Genomic DNA, 25,319 nt, shown 5'->3' with positions numbered 1-25,319 from the left:
AGATCTTGTTGGGATGACACTGCCTTGTAAACTGAGGTCTTGGTGGGTATTGTCAGCTTCCTGTTCTCAAATACCCTGGACTTCAGTCGCCCAAAGGCCGCAGAGTCCACACGGACCTGCTGCAGGTGGGGGACAGGACACTGCCAACGTACGTGAAGTGAGGTACGACTTTGACCTTCGATGTGGAAGGTGGACACTTCTTGATGGGGGGGATGACTTGTTGCACAATGATTTGCATCGTTTTGATGCTGAGGCCGATGGAGATGTAGATAGAGGAGACCACGTTTAGCGAGTGCTGCATGGATTCTGGTGAGTTGAAGAGGAGAACACAGACTTCTGCATATTGTAATTGGAAGATGTGTTGAGTTGAGGTCTTGGTGGCGCCTTGGAGACGTGGAGGTTGAAAAGATTGCAGTCCAGGTGAAACTGTATGCCCACTCCATCATCTCCCAGGACTCCAACCTCACACACACACACACACACACACACACACACACACACACACACACACACACACACACACACACACACACACACACACACACACAGTCAAACACACAGGCTTCTCATGCATTAGCTCACTCCCATGTAGCTCTGGCCTAACTTATTCATAAGCCAGACCAGAAATAGACTCCAGGATTTCATAAGAAAATGTTTTCTTTTAGTCTGAGTTGCTTGGGAAGAACAGACAGATGTGAGAGAGGGAGAGAGGGAGAGAGGGAGAGGGACAGAAAGTTAAAGCCCTCTAATCCTTATGGACACATGTTGTATGTGCATATGACCCACTAACGAACATATGATATGACCCACTGGGCAAAAACTGGTTGAATTAGCGTTGTTTCCATGTCATTTCAACCCAACAATTATATGTGATGGGAAATATTGATTGGATTTGCAAAAAGTAATCAACGTAATGGAATTTAGTTTTTTTTTCAACCAACGTTTAACCTTAATCCAGTGATAAGATGTTTATGTTTAATTCATGTTAGTTAACAACTCAACCAAATGTAAATCAAAACTAGATGTTGAACTGACGTATGTACCCGGTGGGGAGTGTATAGGAATGAATGAAACATATGGTGAGTGTATTTGTCAATGAGATATAGGTACACAGTATATCAGTGGAGGCTCCTCAGAGGAAGAAGGGGAGGACCATCCTCCTCAGTGAATTTCATTAAAACATTTTTTTTTAACATTAAAAAAGTGATCCTTTTTGATAAAACTATACTACATATTTGCACGTCACCAACTAATTGATTAAAACACACTGTCAATACAAAACCTCTATGTGCTATGGTAGTAAAAGCCAAATTCATTATTTTATTCATGACATTTTTTTATACACTTTTAATCAATATTGTATACCTAAAGGGGTCCTAAAATTCACAATGAAATAGCTAAATAGCTAAATGATCCATGGTATGAAAATCTTAAAACAATTACATATGTCAGCTTGTGTATAAAAGAGAAAAAGAGAGAGGGAGAGAAGGAGGGAGAGAAGGAGAGAGAGAAAGAGAGAGAGAAAGAGAGAGAAAGGAGGAGAGAGTACCATGTAGAAAGCGAGAGATGGAGAGAATTGAGAGAAATATTGTAAATGGATTCTGTCGGTAATGAGGTCTCAGCTCAGTAAAACCTGTGTGTGTGTGTGTGTGTGTGTGTGTGTGTGTGTGTGTGTGTGTGTGTGTGTGTGTGTGTGTGTGTGTGTGTGTGTGGCAGTTAAGAGGTTAATAAGCAGAGTACCTCAGTGGCATATTGACTGTACAGGGCTAAATCTGCTGACTCAATGTTGCATCCAGCTTCAAGCCCCCACAAACACACGCATGCATGCACACACACACACACACACACACACACACACACACACACACACACACACACACACACACACACACACACACACACACACACACACACGCACGAGCACATACACATCCACACATCGAGACACCCACACTCATCACGAAACACTTTGCAATTTGTGAGAACACACCTCAGTCTCTCTCACTAACTCTATGACGTCATGCCCCTCTCTTCAGACTCTAAACAACTCTACACACACGCACGCGCACACACAAACACACACAGATTGGACCTGTCAGCCTCCAGTATTCCCCCTGCCTTTCCCTCGGCCCAGGCTGACTTCTGATTGGCTAATGCTCCATAAGGCTGAATCCAGCAAAGCCTTTCGCTCCCCTCCTCTCCCTCTGCAGAGGAGAAAAAGAAGGAGGGAACAAAAGAAAACAATCAGCTCTGGCTTTGATCTTCTCGTCCTCTCCTTCTTCTTTTACTCACTCGCTTCTTCTGTGTCGCTCTGTTTATGTGTTTGTTTTGAACACGGCAATTTAAAGACCAAACATATGTCAGCAACGTCTTCAGCCGTTTACCATATCCAGAACCACAGAGTCTCTCTCTCACCACCTCTAATGCACTACATCGCTCTGTGGCTTCCTAGCCACTACAGCTATTGAGGAACAAGCTTTCTCCACTTCAACTCACCGGTAACCAGCTACGAGCAAACAGTCTCAATCAGCCTGCTAGCTACTGTACCAGCAGCAGCATCAGCAAACCTCCCCTCTCTCCTTCTCGCCCTCCCTCCTTTCTGTCTCTTTCTCTCTCTCTCCCCTCCCGCCCTCCCCTCTTTTATCCGTCTCCTGACTGCATGGTGTGCTGTGGTACAGTACCGTCTGTGTAGAGTGAGTCTCCAGGGGCTATACCCTCTCTGCCTTTGTCCAGGATCCCAACCTCGGTGCACCAAGCCTGGGTACGCCAGCTAGCCCTCACCCCTGCTGCCCCGCCAGTCTGCCGGAACTGGACAAGAGCTTCTGATACAGCCGAGAGTAGCAAGGGAGAGGGAGAGAGAGGGAGAGTGAGAGAAAGAGAGAGGGAAAGTGTGTGTGAGAAAGGATAGTTTAGAGTGAGAGAGGTGGAAGAGGAAAAGGACTGAAAGCCAAAACGGCAGAAAGATTGTAAGAGTTGAAATAAAAACAGAGTGAAGAGAAGAGAAAAGGGTGGCAAGTTGGAGAAGAGGAGAGAAAAAAAGAGAGGTACAGTGAAAACGCCTCTCATCTTCTTCTCTCTCTCTCTCTTCTTGTTCACTCTCCTTCGTTCTCTCTCCTTTTTCCCTGTGGCGGAGCGATTAAGAGTTTTTTTAAAGATCCAGGAAGGAGAGAGTTGCCTGCGAAAGGAGAGAACCAGAGAGAGTGGAGCATTTCTGTCACGCTTCATAGAATCTTCCAGAAAACAAGACTGACCATTCTGGAGACAGACGGACACACTAACGAGACACTGACGGGACACTGACGGGACACTAACGGGACACTAAAACTCAACAACCAACAAACAAATAACCAAACGACCAAACCAACGAGTGAACTGAGGAACGAGAGAATCGGCAAGAGAGCGAAACAGTCGGACGGACGTAGAGAGAGAAAGAAAGAGAGCGTGCTGGCCTCCCTGCCACCCCTCTTGCCCTCACCCGAAATGATGATGTATTTTTGGGTGAGTACCTCGCCTGTTGGGGGTGGGGGGTATAGGCTGCACGTTGGGGGGTGAAGGGAAATGACTGGCCACTGGAGCTCTGGAGTGGCATATCTGAACCCATTCCACTGGAAAGGGGGCAATGTGGGAGGTCATCACACACACACACACACACACACACACACACACACACACACACACACACACACACACACACACACACACACACACAAACCCACTCACGCATGCATGCAAACACACACAAACACAAACCCACACATGCATCGCAAACACACACACACTCACTCTGATAGTAGCTGTAACTGTATCACCCTCTGGATGCAAACTTGCCGCATATGTGGACTCTCGCTCTGTTTCTCTTTCTTTCTCTCTTTCTCGCTGTCTTTTTCTCGTCCTCTACTTGATGTTGTTATCTCTATCTCCACCATGTGTAATGCAGCTTCCAGGTGTAAACCTGTGTTTTTATTTGTGCAGTGCCTGTCATGGGAAAAAACGAAAGGGAGAGGAGAGGTGGGGAGAGGGTGATTGGGTGAGAGGAGGGAGGGAGAGGGTGAGAGGAGGGAGGGAGAGTGGGATGGAGACATAGAAAGGTGGGAGAGGGTGAGAGGAGGGAGGGATGGAGAAATAGAGAGGTGGGAGAGGGTGAGAGGGTGAGAGGAGGGAGGGAGAAGGTGAGAGGACTAAGGGAGGAGAAGTGGGAGAGGGTAGATTCCGCTGAATCCCAGTAAAAAAATATTTTATTAAAGCTGGGTTTTATCTGGGATACGGGATTCTATGATATGAACTTATCCTGAGAAGGCCCTCCATTGTGGCAGCCCTGTCGGAATTCTCTCCTGGTTTTGTGTTTTCAAAGAGAGAACAGGAATACGGAATTAGTTGACTTCTGGTTTGGGGTAGAGATCAGTGATTTGATTGTCTGGATGATCTTGATGATTCTTTTATCATGTAGACCTTGACAGATTGTCAAATGTATCGACATTGTGTTGTTCTCACGTTGTGTTCAAACGCTGTGAATATCAGTGCACCGTCAGTGCTCTGAGAGAATAAGAGATCTTATAGTGATTGGTGTACTGTGCATAGTCTAACCCCCAAATCCCCCAAATGACGTACAAAAACTTGCTTTGGGCAATTCTGTGTTGTGTTGTGTGGTTGGCTGCATGCTGAGAAGAGGAAGTAGGAGGGGTAGGAGAGAAAGGAGAAATAGAGAGAGAGAGAGAGAAAGAGAGAGAGAGAGATGAAGTTCTGCGATGTCCTTTAAACCTGCTGTTCTGACCTCAACTGCTCTATGCTGGATCTGACTGTCAAGTACTACTGTACCAAGTATAGATCCTTGAAAACCAATACAAGTACCAAGATCCCTCAACTCTGTCTTTATCTTCAATTCTCCACTCTTCAATGGCCCGTGCACACTCAGGTTGTTCAAATGATGTACAACACATTTGCCACAACGGTTTTGACTGTTTCCAACAAGTGTTGTGGAGACACTGCACTCCGTATAAACATTTTTGCACAGACAAACTCTGCTGTATCACACATATATCAGTTGTATTACAACCGTTGTGTCAAATGCGTTGTACATTAGTTGTACAACCTACATATGTATCTTGCCAGAGAGAGTCTGTATGTGTATATTACTACATCGTCCTCCTTTACTCCAGATGAATAGTGCCTAGTGGTGTATGTGTCTTGAAGGATTTAATGATGGCCTGAGTGGAGTGCCTGTCTGCCAAGCTGTCTGTCTGTCAGTCTGTCAGTCTGTGAGTGTAGATCAGGAGCTAGCTATCAGGGCTATCAGGGCTACCTGATACCTCAGCTATCTCAGAGGAGGAAGGGGAGGATCATCCTACTCAGTGAATTTCATGAAAATAAAAATAGTGAAACATAAAAAAGTTATCCTTTTTAGATACAATTATACTAAATAGATTCACATATCACAGAATAACTGATTAAAACAAACTGTTTTGCAATGAAGATCTACAGAAGCCTCTACAGCACCCTCTAGAGTAGCACCATGGTGTAGCCAGAGGACAGCTATTTTCCATCCTCCATACATTGACTTCAATACAAAAACCTAGGAGGCTCTCACCCACTTCCATAGACTTGCACAGTAATTATGATGACTTCCGGAGGACATCCTCCGACCTATTAGAGCTCTTGCAGTATGAACTAATATTTTGTCCATCAAATCAAAGGATCAGAGAATGAATCTAGTACTGAAAGCATAAGCTACAGCTTTCAGTACAACATTTGGTGAGTAGTTGACTCAAAGAGAGAGAAAAACAATAGTTAACAAATTATTTTCATCAAACATTAAGGAAAAGCAGCAGATAAAGAGAGAGAGAGATATTTCATTGTATTCTTTTCTTCTCAGTTTACCTTTCACTTACTTAGCTATTACAGCTAATTTAGCCTACTCAACAGCCTGACTCAAACAGAGGGTAATGCTATTTATATTCGCTAGCTGGCTAAAGCTGGCTAAGGCTATTCAACACTGCAACTCTTCAAGGTAAGCTTTCATAACTGCTAAACCGCTTGCTGTACATTGTACTGCATGATTGTACACATGGATTGGATTGTGGGTCTACTTACGTGTTAGTTGTAGTTTGTTGACTATAATGTTAATATGGTGACAACCATGTAGGCTGTGTAGCGGTTAGCAGTTATGGTATACAGGTTTGGCTTGGAGAGGTTTTTGCGCCTGGTCACAGACAGCTGTTTTGCTATGCACTTAAGTCCACAAGAGAAAGGAAAAGGTGAGAGGAGGGGAAAGCGTAGATACGAGAGGGAATTATACTACGAGCAAAGTGATGATGCTGTGTGGGTGCTATGAAAGTTTACTGTGTGTGCGCAGGTGATTTTTTGCAAAACATTTCTTAACCTACCTGAATTTGTCCAATAGAAACTCTTGTTTTAGTTGCAAAACTCAACTAGATGCAGGCAAGAGTGTGCAAGGCAGTATTGAATATGTAACTGTCTGTCACCTTAATTACTCCAATTTGTCTTTACTCCATCCTGTGCACCTACGTTATAAACTTTAATTTGTAGTCTAGGTTGTAGCAACCTCATGATGGGTATTTTTTAGGGCAAATTCGAGTATCATGTAGTAGCCTAAACCTATCGATGTTACATTGAGCTGGTTGAATGGAATATTAATAACAGTCATCCAATATGATGTAATAGAAATAAGGCCATGCTCATGAAAAAATAAATGTGCTCCCATTGCAGTACACTATGTTACATTAATCATTCCCCTTCATCACTCTACCTCACCTGCATCCACTGCTAGACAGGGGCTGCATCCCAATTGGCACCCTATTCCCTAAATAGTGCACTACTTTTGACAAGAGCCTATGGGTCCATTTAATCATACAGTGATTCACACAGAGGAAGGGTGGAAGACAAGAGAAGAGGTAAATAGAGGAAGGAAGGGGAAGGAAGAGGGGAGCCCCGTAAAGATTGATCAAAGACGAATCAGGAGGAGAGGAGTATGGCAGAGTGTTTGCGGAAGCAGGGAATGACAGAGAAGCTGATAGAGGAGAGGAGGTTGTCCAGGTGTTTACAGAAGAAGAACAAGGGATGAAAGGATGATAGGAAAAGGTGTTGACCATCGTGTTTTCCTTCCTCTCGTTTGTGCTCCTGGGTCATCATGGTTAATTATTCATACTGTACATTGCTGGGGAGGAGAGAGGGATGGAAGGATGAGAAGAGAGGAGGATGGAGAAGATGAGAAGCGAGGCGGATGGAGAGGAGAGAAGATGAGAGGAGATGAGAGGAGAGGAAAGGAGATGAGAGGAAAGGAGAAGAGGAATGCAGCTTCCTCTTCCTTCCCTCTTCAGTGTGTCAGTAAGCTAATAAATAATTGAATGTACCAGGCAGGGGACTTGAGGAGAGAAAGAGGAAAGAAAGAAATGTGGAGAGAGAGATGCTGCTAGGCAGCAAACAGTTCACCTCCTTGTTTTTCCTCATTTCACTGACTACATTAGTAGACCGAGGTAGTTTTCCCATCTAATCTACCAGTGGCTTGAATAGCAGGGGAATCAGCCCAGGGTTAAAGTTGGTTTTTGACACCACTGATACTTGATGGATTACATGTCTTTCAACTACATATTTTTATTTAACTAGAAAGGTCAGTTAAGAACAAATTATCATTTACAATGATGGCCCTAGAACAGTGGGTTAACTGCCTTGTTCAGGGACAGAACGACATATTATTTACCTTGTCAGCTCAGGGATTTGTTCTAGCAACCTTTTGGTTACTGGCCCAACGCTCTAACCACTAGGCTACCTGCCACCCCAGGTACATACTGTCATCTCTGTTTTTACCTTCCCTATGGTGTATCAGTCTGGTATCATATCAGCCTGTCCCTTACCAGTAACCAATGGAATTACTTCAAATTCCTCCGTTTTTCTCTGCAGTCTTGAGGGATTTACCTATGAGTTCAGTCCCCTGAAATGGGGGGGGGTCTGCATGTGTTATCATTGGCTTCATTAGCACCTACACTGTTTGTTTCCTCTTTGATCTGGTCAGCTCTTTATTCTTTATCTCCGCTGTGCGAGTGTGTATGTTTTCCCGTACCCCTGTGAACCCCATTAGGGAGAGTGTGTGTGTGTGTGTGTGTCAGTGTATCACTGTGGATTCTGTAGTTATAGATCAATCCCTGTGGGCCGATAAATCCCACTACCATCACACTACCACGGCCACTGTCATTGCTTCTCCCGGTCTTTCCCTCTCTCCCCACTCCCCTCCCTTCCCCCCTTCCCTCTCATCCACCCCAGGGTGATATTCTTCCTGCTGATATCATTTTGTACTGCAAGGAGAGAATCCCATGAATCCCCTCTCCTCTTCTGCTCCCCTCTTTAATCTCCTTATCACCACGGAGATTACAACGTGCCGCGCTTGTAAGAACTAGGAGCACAGTGCACGACGAGGGGTGTGGAGGGAACAGGGAGAGAGGGATAGGAAAGAAGAGAGAGGGAGGAGAGAGAGTGATGGAAAGAAGAGAGACTAAAGAGAGAGATAGAGAGTGCATCAGAACATGTGAGGTGTGAGGTCCTATCACCCGTACCTAGCCATCATTAGCTCTGTTTACACAAGTGAAAAGGTCCCCATCACCACCGTGTCTTATCGCCACGGTGATAGTGTGTTATCACCCGGCCGACAGTGTGTTATCTCTCCTCTCAGCGGTTCTGACTGACTCCAGATCAGTGTATACGTCCCAAATGATACCTATACCCTATATAGTGCACTTCTTTTGACCAGAGCCTTATGGGTCCTGGTCAAAAGAAGAGCATTATATAGGGGAAAGTGTGCCATTTGGGATGGGATCAGTGTCTAGCAGCTGCCGGCAGGTACTCCCGTTGGACTGTGAGAAAGGAGGGCAGAGGGCCTGGAGGACTCAGGAGGAGGTGTATCAGAGAGTCTAGTGGGATCAGGAACGAGGGAGGATGAATGGAGCAGTGAAAGAGGGGTGAAATTGCCAGAGGAAGAGGAAGGGGTGGAAGAAATTCCTTGGATCAAGAAGAAGGAGTGTCAGAGAAGATGAGGGAAGGAAAGAGTAAGGGCCATTTTCACATTCTTCCTCAACTGTTCTCTCTTTTTTACTTTCACTCTCTTTACTTTACTGCTATTTTCCCTTGTCCTGCTTCCCCCTTTCCCTACTCTAGTCCCCAATATCCCCATCTCTCCCTCTCTCTCCTTGTGTACCAGGTCATCCAGGGAGGTTCAGTATTGTTTGAAGTCAGCTGCTGCTTTCAACCCCAACGCCTTTATTCCCCAATCTCACAGCTTGAGTTTGACATCATCAGGCTATGTGTGTGTGTGTGTGTGTGTGTGTGTGTGTGTGTGTGTGTGTGTGTGTGTGTGTGTGTGTGTGTGTGTGTGTGTGTGTGTGTGTGTGTGTGTGTGTGTGTGTGTGTGTGTGTGTGTGTGTGTGACTCAAATACATATGAGTTTGTGTGTGTAAGGGACATACATACGTTGCAGGTCTACACGGTGCGTACCGTACATTTCCCTCTGCTGCCACAGAGTGTAACACAACTATCTGAGCTATGCTAGTTACTACCTACCTGCTCAGGTCTGGTATGGAGTTTGTATGTGTGTGTCTGTGTTTGTCTGTCTCCAATGTTAAATCAAAACTGAACGTGTTAAATTTAACCCTGGTCCAGTGTTTACACGGGTCCACACTTTTCAGTGTTAAATTAACACACTACTTAGTGTAAAGCCTTATTTGCATATTTCCCAGAGTGCCTTGCCTTTCGAGTGAATTGCAGAGTTACCACCCATGTCTGTATTTTTTTGTGACAGAGACATGATTGTTGCATTCATACTGTGTATGTTTTGGTTCTACAAAGCTGTGTCCATTATAATTCATTAATTGCATTACTTCTTGCACACTCAAGTATCAGTTCTAAACATGTATATTTCTTCTCTATGTTGCCTGCAGCATGATCTATTTTCCTGCGCGCATATACGACAGGCAGTTAGTTGTTGGTCGGAGCGCGTCTCTGGAGCCACTGAGCCAGAGAAGCGTGTATCAATCCTGCTGTAGAATTCGTTGTGGCAGCAGGTCAAACAAATGACAAAAATTATTGAATCACTCAGAAAAAAACAAATCATGACTATTGAGTCAGTAAAAAGAGTTGTTCAAAAAGAACTGCACCTCAATATCACAATGTGCTGGCTTGCAAAAAGATGAGTAATTCCTATTGGAACCCAGCCAGAAAGGGGATAGCCAACATTTTGCATTTTTATTCACCCGCAACCTGCATTCAGAATGACTAGTGGTTGGGGAAAATAGAATATGAGACTACATAAAGCATCTTAACTGGAACATCCATTTCAGTAACGGGTGCAACAAGTCCAAGTAACAGACTGGATTAGTTTAGAAACATTTATGTTATTTATATTTGAGTAGCATAAGATTAATGCATCAATCAATGTACATGGAAAAACATATTGAAACAAACAATTGAAAAAAAATCTACGTGCAATAGAGCATACTGGGAAATATTATAATGATCAGGTGTGGTTTCGGTTTAAAACTGGTTATTAACACCAACACTGCTGTTCTTTTACACCAGGGTTATCCAACAGGTCGATCGCGAGCTACCCGTAGCTCGCAGCCCACCTATGAGTAGCTCGCCAAACAACTCTAAATGTACATGCAATTTTTTTCATTTGTTCCATCGCAAACTGTCATAAACAAAAAAAATTATTGCAACAGCCAATCCTGTCATACACCACATAATGGTTTCACAAATGATTTGTTTATCCAGGTGATGGTATTGTAACAGCATCACTATAGCTATAATGCTTGCTGTATAATTTAGCTAAATGGAGTTGTCAGCATTGTCTTCGGGATCAATGTCCCTTCCACGGGACAGTTGAGCTAACATAGGCTAATGTGATTAGCATGAGGTTGTAAGTAACAAGAACATTTCCCAGGACATAGATATATCTGATACTGGCAGAAAACGTACATTCTAGTTAATCTAACTGCCCTGTCCAATTTATAGTAGCTATTACAGTGAAAGAATACCATACTATTGTTTGAGGAGTATGCACAATTTTGAACATAAAAAGTTATTAATAAACAAATTAGGCATATTTGGGCAGTCTTGATACAATGGTTCATTGGATCAGTCTAAAACTTTTCACGTACACTGTTGCCACCTAGTGGCCAAAATGCATATTGCACCTGGGCTGGAATAAAACATTATGGCCTTTCTCTTACATTTTAAAGATGATGGTAAAAAAAAAAAAAAAAAAACTTTTTTCTTTTTCTTTGTATTATATTTTACCAGATCAATTGTGTTATATTCTCCTACATTCCTTTCACATTTCCACAAACTTCAAAGTGTTTCCTTTCAAATGGTACGAAGAATATGCATATCCTTGCTTCAGGGACTGAACTACAGGCAGTTAGATTTGGGTATGTCATTTCAGGTGAAAATTGAAAAAAGGGGGCGGATTTATCAAGCTAGCTAGTTACAGTAGTTCATCTTGGACAATTTCAGTGTAAACTTTATAGGGTAAAGTCCCGGGACTTTACATTAAATATTGACTCTCAGACAATGCTTATGTATTATCACTACCAATAATTTCAAGACATTTGTATGAATTTACCATTTGGCATGTCTCTTGATGTAATGACATGACAACTGCGTCAGCGTTTTGGGCAGCCCTTCCCCAGCTTTTGTTCCATGCTGGCTGAAGACCTAGCTATCCAGTTACTTGCTAACACCCGATACAGATGAAAGCAGAAACCTGTAAGTATCTTTACCTTAGAGTAAAAATCTGGAAAAATTAAACAGAGAAAACACAATTTGGGAAAATACAAAAAATAGAGTAACGAAAAGAGAGAGAGAGAAACATGGGATTTCATTATAACATTGTTTTAAAGCCTATTGAACACATTTCCCTTCACTCAGAGAATGGTTTTCTGGGAACTGACCTGGATCCTGAGGACCTGAGAGAGATAGCGGGAGGGAGAAAAGCAGGGCGTAACCAAATAAGATTGAATATTTCGTATTTTTCCGTCCTCAAATCTTCCTCTCTTCTCATCTTTCCTCGATCTCCCCTGCCTTCTTTTTGTCTCATTGTTTAATTTTCTATCCCTTCCTCTACTGTGTATGTTGTACAGCGGTGGCAACATCGTGACCTTAGTTGTCTTGTGTATGTCATGTAGATATGGAAGCAAATCCATGTTGACTCCCACTGTGTCTTAACAATACTTTTATTCTCTATGGGCCCTGAATGAATACATTCTTCACACAGATAGATACATGGAGCTGGTAATATCTTATCCGCATGGGACTATACTGTTTGTTTACACACTAACCTACTGTACTCCAATGCACAGAAGTTGGTGTGCGGTTGTGTGCATGCACGTATGTGTGTATAAGGGAGACAGTGGCTATTCCCAGTGTGTATTTAATACAGGCCTAATGAACACGGTTGGCCCGCTTAGGTGGCCAGCTATGATTGACGAGGGCAGCATTTTCTGAGCTAAACTGATCAAGACGCGCCTCCAACAACACATAAAACCTGACATAATTCTGCCCCAAAACAATGACAATTTCTCTCAACCAGTGGCATACGGGCTTTTTAGGATGAGCGCTGATGCCGCCCTGTGATAAGCAGTGCCCACTTTGTGAAAGGAAAAATATTTTGCTTGTCCATTTCCAGCGTGCCTCTCCAGGGTGCTGTTGGAGAGACGCATCGCTGCGGTGCTCCACCACCGTACCGTCAAAAAAATTATCTAACATAAATCATGCAGCAGATATAGCATATGGTAGAAAGAGTATGTCGCCTTTTCTGTAGCCTACAGGCTGGAGATAAAATGTATGACAATGTAATGAGACGGACACTTTTTACATTATGCACGTTTCTCTGATCAAATAGCCTAACTTGAATGGCACCCAATCAAATAAAACATGCGGGGTCATGTTAACAAACAACTTTTCCTAAAAACAGGACAGGTCAAAGTAAAAAGGACATTATGGAATGGACAATCACAGCTGTTGTCCAGGAGGTTCACCCCATTGTCATGATCAGTAATTCAAGTTTGTATCTGTACATTTTTGACAAGCTGATCATAGCAAAATATAAAATACTTCTACATTTTCGCTGTGTAACACATTGCAAATAGGCTCATGACAACTCCTGATAAAGTTTGGTAGCTGATATTCAGAGCTTAAATAACCAAATTGATTAGTCACAGGAACCAGGACTAATAAAGCCAATGCGACAGACTGTTTTACAAATGGTGGGCCTACCACATGGATGGGTATTCATAAAATTCCATTGCAGGCCAACATGGTAGGCTACACACCAGTAAGCACTAGCCGACTTCTTTTGGATGTTTTTTTGTTGTTGTTGGTGTTTTACAAATGACAGGCTTACCACATACCACATTTCCACATCCATGGACATTGGTTTTTGGTCCAGTCCGGACCAAATCTGAACCAATCCTAGACGTCTACATTTGGTTCTGATTTTTTCTCCGGTCTGGATCAGCCTTGATTAGGCTCAAACATTGACTTCTATAAATTCCGTATTTTCAAAACATTTTGGGGTCTCTCCTAGGGCGGCAATGAGTTGGCTGTACTACTGCTCAGTATAACACACTTAGAGTGACGGAGAGCTATACACTCATAACAGCCTCAACTCTTCTGGGGAGGCTTTCCACTAATGTTGGGCGATTAGGCCTGGCTCACAGTCGGAGTTCCAATTCATTCCAAAGGTGTTCGATGGGGTTGAGGTCAGAGCTCTGTGCAGGCCAGTCAAGTTCTTCGACACCGATCTCAACAAAATATTTCTGTATGGACCTCACTTTGTGGTCGGGGGAATTGTCATGCTGAAACAGGAAAGGGCCTTCTCTAAACTTTTTCCACAATGTTGGAAGCCAAGAATCGTCTAGAATGTCATTGTTTGCTGTAGTGTTAAGATTTCCCTTCACTGGAAGTAAGGGGCCACGAACCATGAAAAACAGCCCCAGACCATTACTCCTCTTCCACCAAACTTTACAGTCGGCACTATGCATTGGGGCAGGTAGCTTTCTCCTGGCATCCGCCAAACCCAGATTTTTCCGTCGGACTACAAGATGGTGAAGCGTGATTCATCACTCCAGGGAATGTGTTTCTACTACTCCGAGTCCAGAGCTTTACACCACTCCAGCCGATGCCCGGCATTGCGCATTGTGATCTTAGGCTTGTGTGCAGCTGCTCGGCCATGGAAACCCATTTAATGAACCTCCTGACGAACAGTTCTTGGGCTGACGTTGCTTCCAGAGGCAGTTTGGAACTAGGTAGTGAGTGTTGCAACTGAGGGCAAACAACTTTTACGCGCTACGCACTCCAGCACTCGGCAGTCCCATTCTGTGCGCATGTGTGGCCTGCCACGTCGTGGATGAACTGTTGTTGCTCCTAGATGTTTCCACTTCACAATAACAGCAATTACAGTTGACCGGGACAGCTCTAGCATAGCAGAAATTTGACAAACTGACTTGTTGGAAAGGTGGCATCCAATGACTGTGCCACATTGAAGGTCACTGAGGTCTTCAGTAAAGCCATTATACTGCCATTGTTTGTCTATGGAGATTTCATGGCTGTGTGCTCGATTTTATACACCTGTCAGCAATGGGAGTGGTTGAAATAGCCGAATCCACTAACTTGAAGGGGAGTCCACATACTTTTGTATATATAATGTGCCTACTCCTCATCTCCATACCTGTAATGCATTCAGCTCCACCAATGAGCTTCCACAAAGCTTCAAGGTCAGATGTCAGATGTATAGATTGGCAGACACTCCTTCCTATTGGGAAACCATCTACATGTGTTTGTTTATACACTACTTATTTCTGCTATTCCTGCACCTTAAATAATAGCTATCATGTAAATATAAACCTTTCCCCCAGAGGATTCTCAGTTGCATCTCACCTTCATCTGTTTTGAATGGGCCCTGTGTGCAACTGTCTCAAATTGGTGGCTCCGCGCGGTGACAGGGTGTCAGAGGTTAATCAGAGTCAGGGTTTAGTTGATCCCAGTGAGAGCTGTCAGCAGGTGCTGGGTTATAGGCCTTTTATCCTGGGTTTATAGTAGTCCCTCGGCTGAAAACACATGATTGTCTCATATATAGCTGCCGTCTACCAGTGATATAATGTCCTGAGCTGTACTCAACTCTGACACTGATACTGTATAAGTATGTTTAGAGAGAAACAGGCAAATGTACCTTGGTAAAGAAATAGTGTGTATACAATGGACAGGTATGGACATACTGGAGAGACAGGTATGGGCATACTGGAGAGACAGGTATGGGCATACTGGAGAGACAGGTATGGGCATACTGGAGAGATGGGGGGGAATTATGATCTCCGTATCTAGTGCTACATTTTATAAGTACACACAGCTGTGTGCGTGTGTGTGTGCGCGCGTGTGCATGTTTCTGACTGTGTGTCTGTTTGCAATGCTTGCATGTCAAACATTCGGAAACAAATTGTGTCGTCCTTGAAGCCCCAATTAAATGTGTCAATCAACTGTGAACAAATCGATCTGATGCTGTCACTCAACCACCTGTACACAAACAACCATATGCTATATGTGTAAATGTCTATACAATTATTTAAATTAATGTGCGGTTCTCTGACAAAACAGCTCAAGGGTGAGCTGCAATGATATGGATAGAACATACAGTTGAAGTCGTACGTTTACATACACTCCACAAATTTCTTGTTAACAAACTATAGTTTGGCAAGTCGGTTAGGACATCTACTTTGTGCATGACACAAGTCATTTTTCCAACAATTGTTCACAGACAGATTATTTGACTTATAATTCACTGTATCACAATTCCAGTGGGTCAGAAGTTTACATACACTAAGTTGACTGTGCCTTTAAACAGCTTGGACAATTCCAGTTAATGATGTCATGGCTTTGGAAGCTTCTGATAGGCTAATTGACATAATTTGAGTCAATTGGAGGTGTACCTGTGGATGTATTTCAAAGCCTACCTTCAAACTCAGTGCCTCTTTGCTTGACATCATGAGAAAATCAAAAGAAATCAGCCAAGACCTCAGAAAAACAAATTGTAGACCACCACAAGTCTGGTTCTTCCTTGGTAGCAATTTCCAAACGCCTGAAGGTACCACGTTCATCTGTACAAACAATAGTGCCCAAGTATAAACACCATGGGACCACGCAGCCATCATACCGCTTAGGAAGGAGACGCGTTCTGTTTCCTAGAGATGAACGTACTTTGAGGCGAAAAGTGCAAATCAATCCCAGAACAACAGCAAAGGACCTTGTGAAGATGCTGGAGGAAACAGGTACAAAAGTATCTATATCCACAGTAAAACGAGTCCTATATCGACATAACCTGAAAGGCCGCTCAGCAAGGCAAAAGCCACTGCTCCAAAACCGCCATAAAAAAGACAGACTACGGTTTGCAACTGCACATGGGGACAAAGATGGTACTTTTTGGAGAAATGTCCTCTGGTCTGATGAAACAACAATAGAACTGACTTCAACTGTATATATGGGTTCATAGGTTGTTTGTGTTATAGCTAATTATATTATAATTCATTTGTCATTGTTTTTTTTAGCATCAGGTGGTTTTACAATGAAGGCAAACTCATTTTGTAATGAGTGAATTGAAATTCAAGTCCCAAGAACTCGCTCATTTAAATTAAAGACATATTTCAGCAGTAGATCAGAAGAGTTAAACTTTGTGTGGACGGAGCAAAAAGATTACCCCAAACCTAATATTAACAATAGAACCCTCCTGGAACGTAATACTGATAATATATTATTCTATTCAAACCTAATATTCTATTCTAATATTCTGTCAGTAATGTCTGTAGACATATTGATTGTTCTGTCACCGGGATACACACTGTAGGTCAGGTTCTCTGCTCTAACTTTCTGGACCACTTGATTTGACGTGTGACAACTTCATTTGACAGCCACAGTGTCTGTGTTTTGATTCTGTCTCCTCGAGGACAGAGAGAGAGCTGGCTGCAACGCTGGCCTAACATTGTTGGATTTTCTTTAATCGACCACTTTTATGCAAAGTTTTGAGCAGAAGAGCAGAGTTGGAGTTTCGAGAAGAAATTGAGGCATTTTAAATATGTGGACAGAAATAAATGAAATTGTGTATATCATAAGACATTTTTCTTTATGAAAGAATTCGCAAAAATTCCTTCATAAAGAAAAATGACTTAACTCATATAATTTCATTTCTTTCTGTCCCTTACAGTGACAATAGTCAGATTACACACTTTCAACATCTTACTTTATCCTTTCAGAATATCATTACCAGCTAATATAAACTGTAAAAAATATATAAACTGTCAAACATAGTAATAACATAAATGAAAAAGTGAAATCCCAAACTTTCAGAACAGTACATCAGGGCAGATAATTCCACACAGTTGCTGCTCTCAACCACTTTATATTTGATATCATTATTGTTTGTCTACTTATTAGCCAATCTCTGCATTATTACCACAGTAGACCTGGTTTAATAAGAGGTAATTATCAACCTACGTCCCGCTGGTTCAACTCCGCTGCTAATCAGACCTATAACATTATTCAACATTAATCCAATAATGTAGTTTAGTCACAATTATGACCCAATTACAACCTTGTTTTACATCCATTTCATTTGGCCCAGGAGTGTACTGTCGTGTGGTAACTTAACGTTTCACTACATATGTAATTATACTAGAATTAATATCACACACTGTAATGGGTTTTGGAGGCAAAGTTAGCAGGCTACAGTACACTAAGTAATAGCATGGAGGAAAGGAACAATAGAAATAATATGAAGGTATTGTCATTCAGTCTCCCGTGCTGAAAGAGATAATTGCAATCATATTTTTCGCATTGAAACTTGGTACAATAAAGTTCTGTTACTGTACAATAATTAGGATAGACTGATGGCTTTCTATGAAACATCTACAATAAAGTAGATGAGTTTCAACTTCCTGATGTCATTACACTATCTTTTTTACATACTGAAATATGAGGTAATTATAGACAGCGTTATATAACCTGTTTTGCAACTACTGAACTGCAATATCAGCAGCATAGAATCATTTCAGCAGCCAGAGAAACTACACATTCACACACGCTTAACAGTATGTTCCAAAAAAGTGTTCTCTGCGGAGGGTTAGGGTTCTACCAACAACCGTTTTGATCTGAGCAACCCTTGTTGGGAGATAAGGGTTATTTGTAAGGCAAAGGGTTCTACCTAGAACCTTTAAAGCGACATTCAGCCCACCCCTGGTTCGGTAAAATGTCGAGGGATGGGGCTGGAGAAATGTATATATCAGCTGCTGATTGCCCCTTTAACATCATATGAACCATTTTTGGAAGAAAGGGTTCTTTGATGATTCTTTGGAAGGTAAGAATGAGTATTTGAAAGGCAAGAGGAGTTATTTTTAAGGCAAGAAGAGTTCTACATAGAACCATATATAATTTTCCCATCGTGCTCTATTGCAGGGTGGTTTTTGGAATTGTTTGTTTTAAAATCTGTGTTTTTGCATATACATTGATTGGTTGATGCATTCATTTTATGCTACACAAAGATACACTACATGACCAAAAGTATGTGGACACCTGTTCGTTGAACATCTCATTCCAAAATCATTGGCATTAATATGGAGTTGGTCCCCCTTTGCTGCTATAACAGCCTCCACTCATCTGGGAAGGCTTTCCACTAGATGTTGGAACCTTGTTGCGGGGACTTGCTTCCATTCACCCACAAGAGCATTAGTGAGGTTGGACACTGATGTTGGGCGATTAGGCCTGGATCGCAGTCGGCGTTCCCATTCATCCCAAAGGTGTTTGATTGGATTGATGTCAGGGCTCTGTGCAGGCCAGTCAAGTTCGAACACATCGATCTCAACAAACCATTTCTGTATGGACCTCGCTTTGTGCACGGGGGCATTGTCATGCCCAAACTGTTCCCACAAAGTTGAAAGCACAGAATCATCTAGAATGTCATTGCATGCAGTAGAATTAAGATTTCCCTTCACTGGAGTTAAGGGGCCTAGCCCAAACCATGAAAAACAGCCCCCAGACCATTATTTCTCTTCCACGAAACCTTACAGTTGGCACTATGCATTGGGGCAGGTAGCGTTCTCTGGACTGCCAGATGGTGAAACATGATTCATCACCGCAGAGAATGTTTCCACTGCTCCAGAATCCAATGGAAGCAAGCTTTACACCACTCCAGCTGACGCGTGGCATTGTGCATGGTGATCTTAGGCTTGTGTGCGGCTGCTCAGCAATGGAAACCCATTTCATGAAGCTCCCAATGAGCAGTTATTGTGCTGATGTTGCTTCTTGTGCTGACAGTTTGGAACTCGGCAGTGAGTGTTGCAACCGAGGACAGATGAGTTTTACGCGCTACGCACTTCAGCACTCAGTGGTCTCGTTCTGTGAGCTTGTGTGTCCTACCACTTTGTGGCTGAGACGTTGTTGCTCCTAGACATTTCCACTTCACAATAACAGCATTTAAAATTGACCGGGGCAGCTCTAGCAGGGCAGAAGTTTTACGAAATGACTTGTTGGAAAGGTGGCATCCTATGACAGTGCCACGTTGAAAGTCACTGAGCTACTGCCAATGTTTGTCTATGGAGATGGAATGGCTGTGTCAGCAGCAGGTGTGGCTGAAATAGCCGAATCCACTAATTTGAATAGTGTCCACATACTTTTGTATATATAGTGTAAATAAACCCAGTCCGGGGTTAAATTTACTCTTGAAAGTTGTAATAGTAGAAGGTACAAGGTGCAATTTCAAATTTGAGTAGGGCATAATCAGTTCCTCTTGTCATGTTAGTTGTTGCATATGTTAGACTTAGGGTATAACTAGGCCATCGAAGAAAGGCCTTATGATATATATATATATAATGCACGCTGTATTTAAACAGGCAGCCCAATTCTGATAAAAAAATTTACCAACTGGCCTTCTGACCATTCGGAACAGCTCTGAAAAAGATCTAATGTGAAAAGATCTGATGTGATTGGTCAAAAGACCAAATTAGTGGAAAAAAGATCAGAATTGTGCTGCCTGTCTAAACGCAGCCGTATTGTCATAAAGAATTACATTTAAAAGACTAATAAGGCTGGCAGAACATTTCATAGAGGGTTCTAGGTAGAACCCTCTGCACCAAAATGGGTTCCCCAATGGGGACAAACCTAAGAACCCTGCATGGTTCTACTCAGCACCTTTTGTTCTAAGAGTGTACCGTGTGGATGAAGCAAAGACATACTGTATCCAGCTGTGCCAGTGTGTCAATTCACTGTTAGACTGTTGTTCTAAAACATGGCTGACCTTTTCAGAGTGTGTTGGAGTGGGAGACAGAGCTCATAGGGGAACGCTTGTACAGTGAGAAGGAGTGCAGCAGTGTGTGTGTGTGTGTGTGTGTGTGTGTGTGTGTGTGTGTGTGTTTTTAAGTTTTAATGTCACATGCACCAGTACAGTGAAATGCCTTTCTTGCAAGCTCTAAACCCAACAATGCAGTAATCAATAACAATGTAATACTAAAAAGAACATAAGGTAGAACAAAAACATACAAAAAATTAAAATAAGAATAACACAAGAACGTAAGCATACCATGTACGTGTGTGTGTGTGTGTGTGTTTTTGAGACTGAGACGGAGAGAGCGATTGTGTAACGTTTTGGCGTCATTGTATAGAACAGTGTGTGGAGCACTGTGTGTGCTTGTGTACCTACTGTATGTGCGTCCTCATCTTTAGCAGTTTGCTATAGATGTTACCTTACTCTGAAGTCCCTGGGTTTACCACCAAACCCCTGTTCCATTTTCCTCAAAGTGAAATTACACTCCTCTAATTTCCCCCCTCTTGTCTCCCTCCCTCCATCGATACATTAATATTTAATGCAGCACCTTGAGCGAACTCCTAAAAACCTGGGCAAGGGGATTATGTTCTGCAAAGCCTTTAATCCAGCTGAATTAGAGGTTTAATAGCACACAGCCATTTGTAGATTACTGGGCTTACACTCCAGGGACCTAACTCTCTGGATCTCTCTCTGTGCTGCCTGACACATGCGGACATGCACACACACAAAAATACATGCCGAACGAACACACACACACACACATGCAAGCGTGTCCGCACACAAACGCACGCACACAAAAACACGTTAAATTCAGGTGCTATCCCAAGCCACCACACAGGTTTAAAAATGTTCTTAACCTGGAAATTATTGGGGATTACATGTTCAAAAACATCAATTTGGTTTACACCATTCACATGGCCGCCACACACAAACTCAGTCCAGAAACTCAGTCCAGAAACTCAGCATAATAATTTTACGTAGGGAAAGCCATTTACTCTTGTTGTTGGAATGAAATACTGTCGTTGTTTTGCTGCCGATGCCTTTCGCTGCCTCTGCACGGCGCCACCAGCCTCAAATACAGAATGACGGAGTAGCAGAGTACAGAGAGACTGGACTATTCAGTCAATATGTAGTCTTTGACATTAAGATGATGTTTTTATTTAGCAGTAACAACTAGGAAATGTGAGTTTGGAGGATTTTTGATTATCAAATTGGATGTTATTATTTTATTTATTTTTTGGTGCGTGAAATGTTAACAGCACATTTCTGGAAAATCAATGTGCCTGGAAAACCTACTGTCTGCAACAAAAGGTTCACGGCAATGTATTGCGCAAGGGTAGACTGTGGGTGTTGGTGTGTGGCAGGGTGGTGGAATATCATGTTGGATGTGGCACTGGTCGCTGACACGTCTGCACTGGTCTTCAGAACCTACCACACACACAGACACACACACACACACACACACACACACACACACACAATGCCAGCTGTTATCCTTCTCCTCAACAACAGCACCGTTTGCTACAATGATGCCAGTGGGCATCAGGGCTTTGAAGAGCGCCAGTTTGCCATCCGACAAAGACACACACACACACACAGCACACACTCTCTGTTGGGACAAACACACACCTGTGTCTCTGTTGCAGGCAGAGTGCCCTCTTATTGTGTTTGTGAGTGTGAGCCAAACAATGCAGCTCGTACTGAGTTGGCTTCACCATCAGGAGAATAAACACTTTGGTGCCCACGTCAGGTTAGAGTAATGCACACCTTGTTTAACATGGGACAATCCTTTTGTTGTTGTTAAGCCGTTGTGCATAATATAGTTTGCATTAATTCACAGTAATTTTTCACTGAGGAATATACAGTACAGTGACCATACATTATAGTATATTTATTGTTATACAGTACAGTGACCATACATTATAGTATATTTATTTACAGTACAGTGACCATACATTATAGTATATTTATTGTTATACAGTATAGTGACCATACATTATAGTATATTTATTGTTATACAGTACAGGGACCATACATTATAGTATACTTATTGTTATACAGTACAGTGACCATACATTATAGCATATTTATTGTTATACAGTACAGGGACCATACATTATAGTATACTTATTGTTATACAGTATAGTGCGGTACAATGCAGTGTTGTCTTCTGTTGCTCAGTTGATAGATTATGGAGTTTGCAGTGTCGGGTTAGTGGGTTTGATTCCCGCGACCACCCATAAGTGAAATGTATACACTCATGACTGTAAATTGCCTTGGATAACAGCATCTGCCAAATGGCTTATATGATATACTGTAGATGGCATCAGTTATTGTCCCCCTTGGAATGTAGGAAGTGGTATTTTCTCTCCTTCCGTCACACTCTGAGATACAGACATACTGTATCCTTTCTTTTTTACTTCTTCCTTTTCATTCTCAGGTTGTGGGCTACTCTGCTGCTCCACTGCATCATGGGAAATGTATGTCATTCCTTCCCAGCAGTCAGAATGCAGAATTTTATTCTCCACACAACCTAAGGTTTCCTCGAAGACAACCACAACCAGACCACAGTACCTGACCACATAGGACAACTGCAATGCCTGACCACAGAGTCAGGGAGGAGATCAACAGTCTTAGAGGGAACGAGAATAAGAGAGGAGGAGAGAGGTGAAATGTGAAAGTCTGTCAAGCTAAGAGAAGATAAAAAGAGAGAGAGAGGGGGGGGAATGAATGAATAGGGAATATACTGACTTTATGTTATATGCCATGTCTGGATCAGACTTTACAATCATACACAATTTCGGATTTGTGTTTTGTTAGATTGTCTTCCTTTTCTGTTCTCTCCATTCGTTGTGCTTGTTAAACCAGACAGCTATGTTTGTTTTACATCCAAGGAGAATAGAAGAGAAAAAAGAAAAAAACAACATTGAGGGATAATTGAGTTATATTCTCTCCTGAAAGGATTACATATTTGAGATGTGAAAATCCCCAACCAAAACAAAGCATAGACAGACAGCAAACGTTGAGGTAGTAGGTAGGTGGGTAGGTAGGTGTACAGTCTAGAGGTCCCGGGAGAAAAGCTAAATTACCTGCTAGAACAAGGATAAATCAGACAAGGCCTAGCCCAGGGAATGTATGAGTTCCGCTTGCTAGATAATACAGAAAATAACCTGGCAGGCCCACGCACCCTCTGTATTTTATTCCCTCCCTTCATTCCTACCTCTATCCTCCCTTCCTTCTCCCTTCGTCTCATTTTTATCTAAGGCATTTTGCCTCCCTCTTTTACTCCCTCCATCCATTCCCACCTGTCCCTTATCCTCTCCTCTTTCTCTCTTCCCATTCTCTAATGGTGTATCCTGATTTCCATCCTGTTCTGCTTCCCTCCTCTTTTATTTCACTCCCCCACCTCTACCCATCCTCCCCTCTTCTCTTCATCATCAGCCCTCTCTTTTTCCCCCTCTCTCCCTCTCTTTTCTTCTCTTCTTTCTGTCACTCTCTATCTTCCTCACTTTTTCTTCTTTCTAACGCTTGTTATTTCTCTCTTGATCTCACTCGTCTTCTGACCCCTTGACACATGAATACCCCCCCCCCACACACACACACACACACACACACACACACACACACACACACACACACACACACACACACACACACACACACACACACACTCTGGTGAAAGCACCAGCCCAACTGCAGAAAATGACTGTTCTTCTCCTACAAAGCACTTTTGTAAATTGAGGCCCAGAGAAAAAATGCTTATACATTCAGGGAAAAAGTTATACTGTACTTTTTTTTCTCTGTTCAGAACCTCCTCTTCTCTCAGATAAATCACAGGCACTCGTTTTGCCGAAATGCTAATGTTGGTGTTGCGGTGTGTGTGTGTGTGCGTGTGCGTGTGTGCGTGCGTGCGCGCGTATGCGTGTGTGTGAGATATATTGCGGCCGACAATGGGGAGAACTAAAGCAGAACGAGGAGGATTGAGAAATGCATTTCTGTGACGTCAAAATGTAAAAAGGTGCTGGAGCGAGTCCTTCGCACTGCATGAACTCGCATAAAGATTGAACAGACTCTTTTTCTTTCTTATTTTTTCTGATGTATTTTTTCAGCAGCAGTGTCTTCAGAAAAGGAAAGGGGAAAGTGAAATACAGAGCACCAGAGAGAGCGAGAGACAGAGAAAAAGAAAGACCGGGTGAAGAGGAGGATGAGCATGATCAAATGTGTGTATGCATGTGCAGTCATGTGTGTGTACGTGCCCATGTAAAAAAATGAAAGAAAGAAATTGACGAGGATGAGATGTGAGAGAGAACAAAGAATAGAGTGATGAGGGGCCGACGTCTGTGATGGACCCGTGTCTTGCTCCTCTCTCCTGCTTTCTGCTCAGATGATGGATGCTCTGCTAACAGATATGCTGAACGTTAAAGGCTCCATCCTCTACGCTCCTCAGGGAGGCTGGGCAGCCCTTGCAGTCCAGGGAAGGGGTTCCATCCTAGGCTTCTACCCCGGCAGCGAGCCCCTGAAGTCAACTCCCCTGAATGAAATACTGCCGTGTCAGGCCCTCTATTACTGCTCAGTGCCAAGAGGAGAGACTCCACCGCTACCACGGCTACCGGAGTAGCCCAGCCGCAGCCCACAGCAACCAATGCATAGATACATTAAAGCGAGATGTAAATTATTAACAATGAAAGCTACAGATGTAGGATCTTAATTTGAGCCAGTTTGCTACAGCAGGAAAATTATCCTGCATCAAAGGAAATGTGAATTAATGGAACATTTTTTGTTGGGGTTGATATGTTTTTTATGAGTGCAAATCAAGGCCGACATTTTATAGTGGAAATGACAAGCTTTAGAAGCCATTTTAAACCTTGAATACACTACACGTTTACATTTCCTGCTGTGCATGAAAATTCTCAGTAACAAAAGAGTGATCAAATTAACATCTGTACACACCAAAAAA

At 42.7% G+C, this 25,319-nt stretch overlaps 1 protein-coding gene across 5 annotated transcripts in view; it reads left to right on the top strand.

Moving 5' to 3' along the window:
* The window catches only part of rbfox3a (RNA binding fox-1 homolog 3a), a 744,884-nt gene that overhangs the window by 537,457 nt on the left and 182,108 nt on the right, over positions 1-25,319 (top strand). Inside the window, exon 1 of one of the 5 annotated variants that reach the window (XM_014212883.2) lies at positions 2,674-3,498. The exons of the other annotated variants lie outside the window; for them this stretch is intronic. Within the exon in view, the coding sequence (XP_014068358.1) occupies positions 3,481-3,498 (18 nt within the window). The 5' untranslated portion in view covers positions 2,674-3,480. Of the gene's footprint in view, positions 1-2,673; positions 3,499-25,319 lie in introns of those variants that run through there. 5 annotated transcript variants of the gene reach the window in all.

Source organism: Salmo salar, chromosome ssa01 (genome assembly GCF_905237065.1).
Source record: "Salmo salar chromosome ssa01, Ssal_v3.1, whole genome shotgun sequence".
Taxonomy (NCBI): domain Eukaryota; kingdom Metazoa; phylum Chordata; class Actinopteri; order Salmoniformes; family Salmonidae; genus Salmo; species Salmo salar.
Note: the sequence above shows the minus strand (reverse complement) of the source record. Positions and strands in the feature narration are given on the sequence as shown.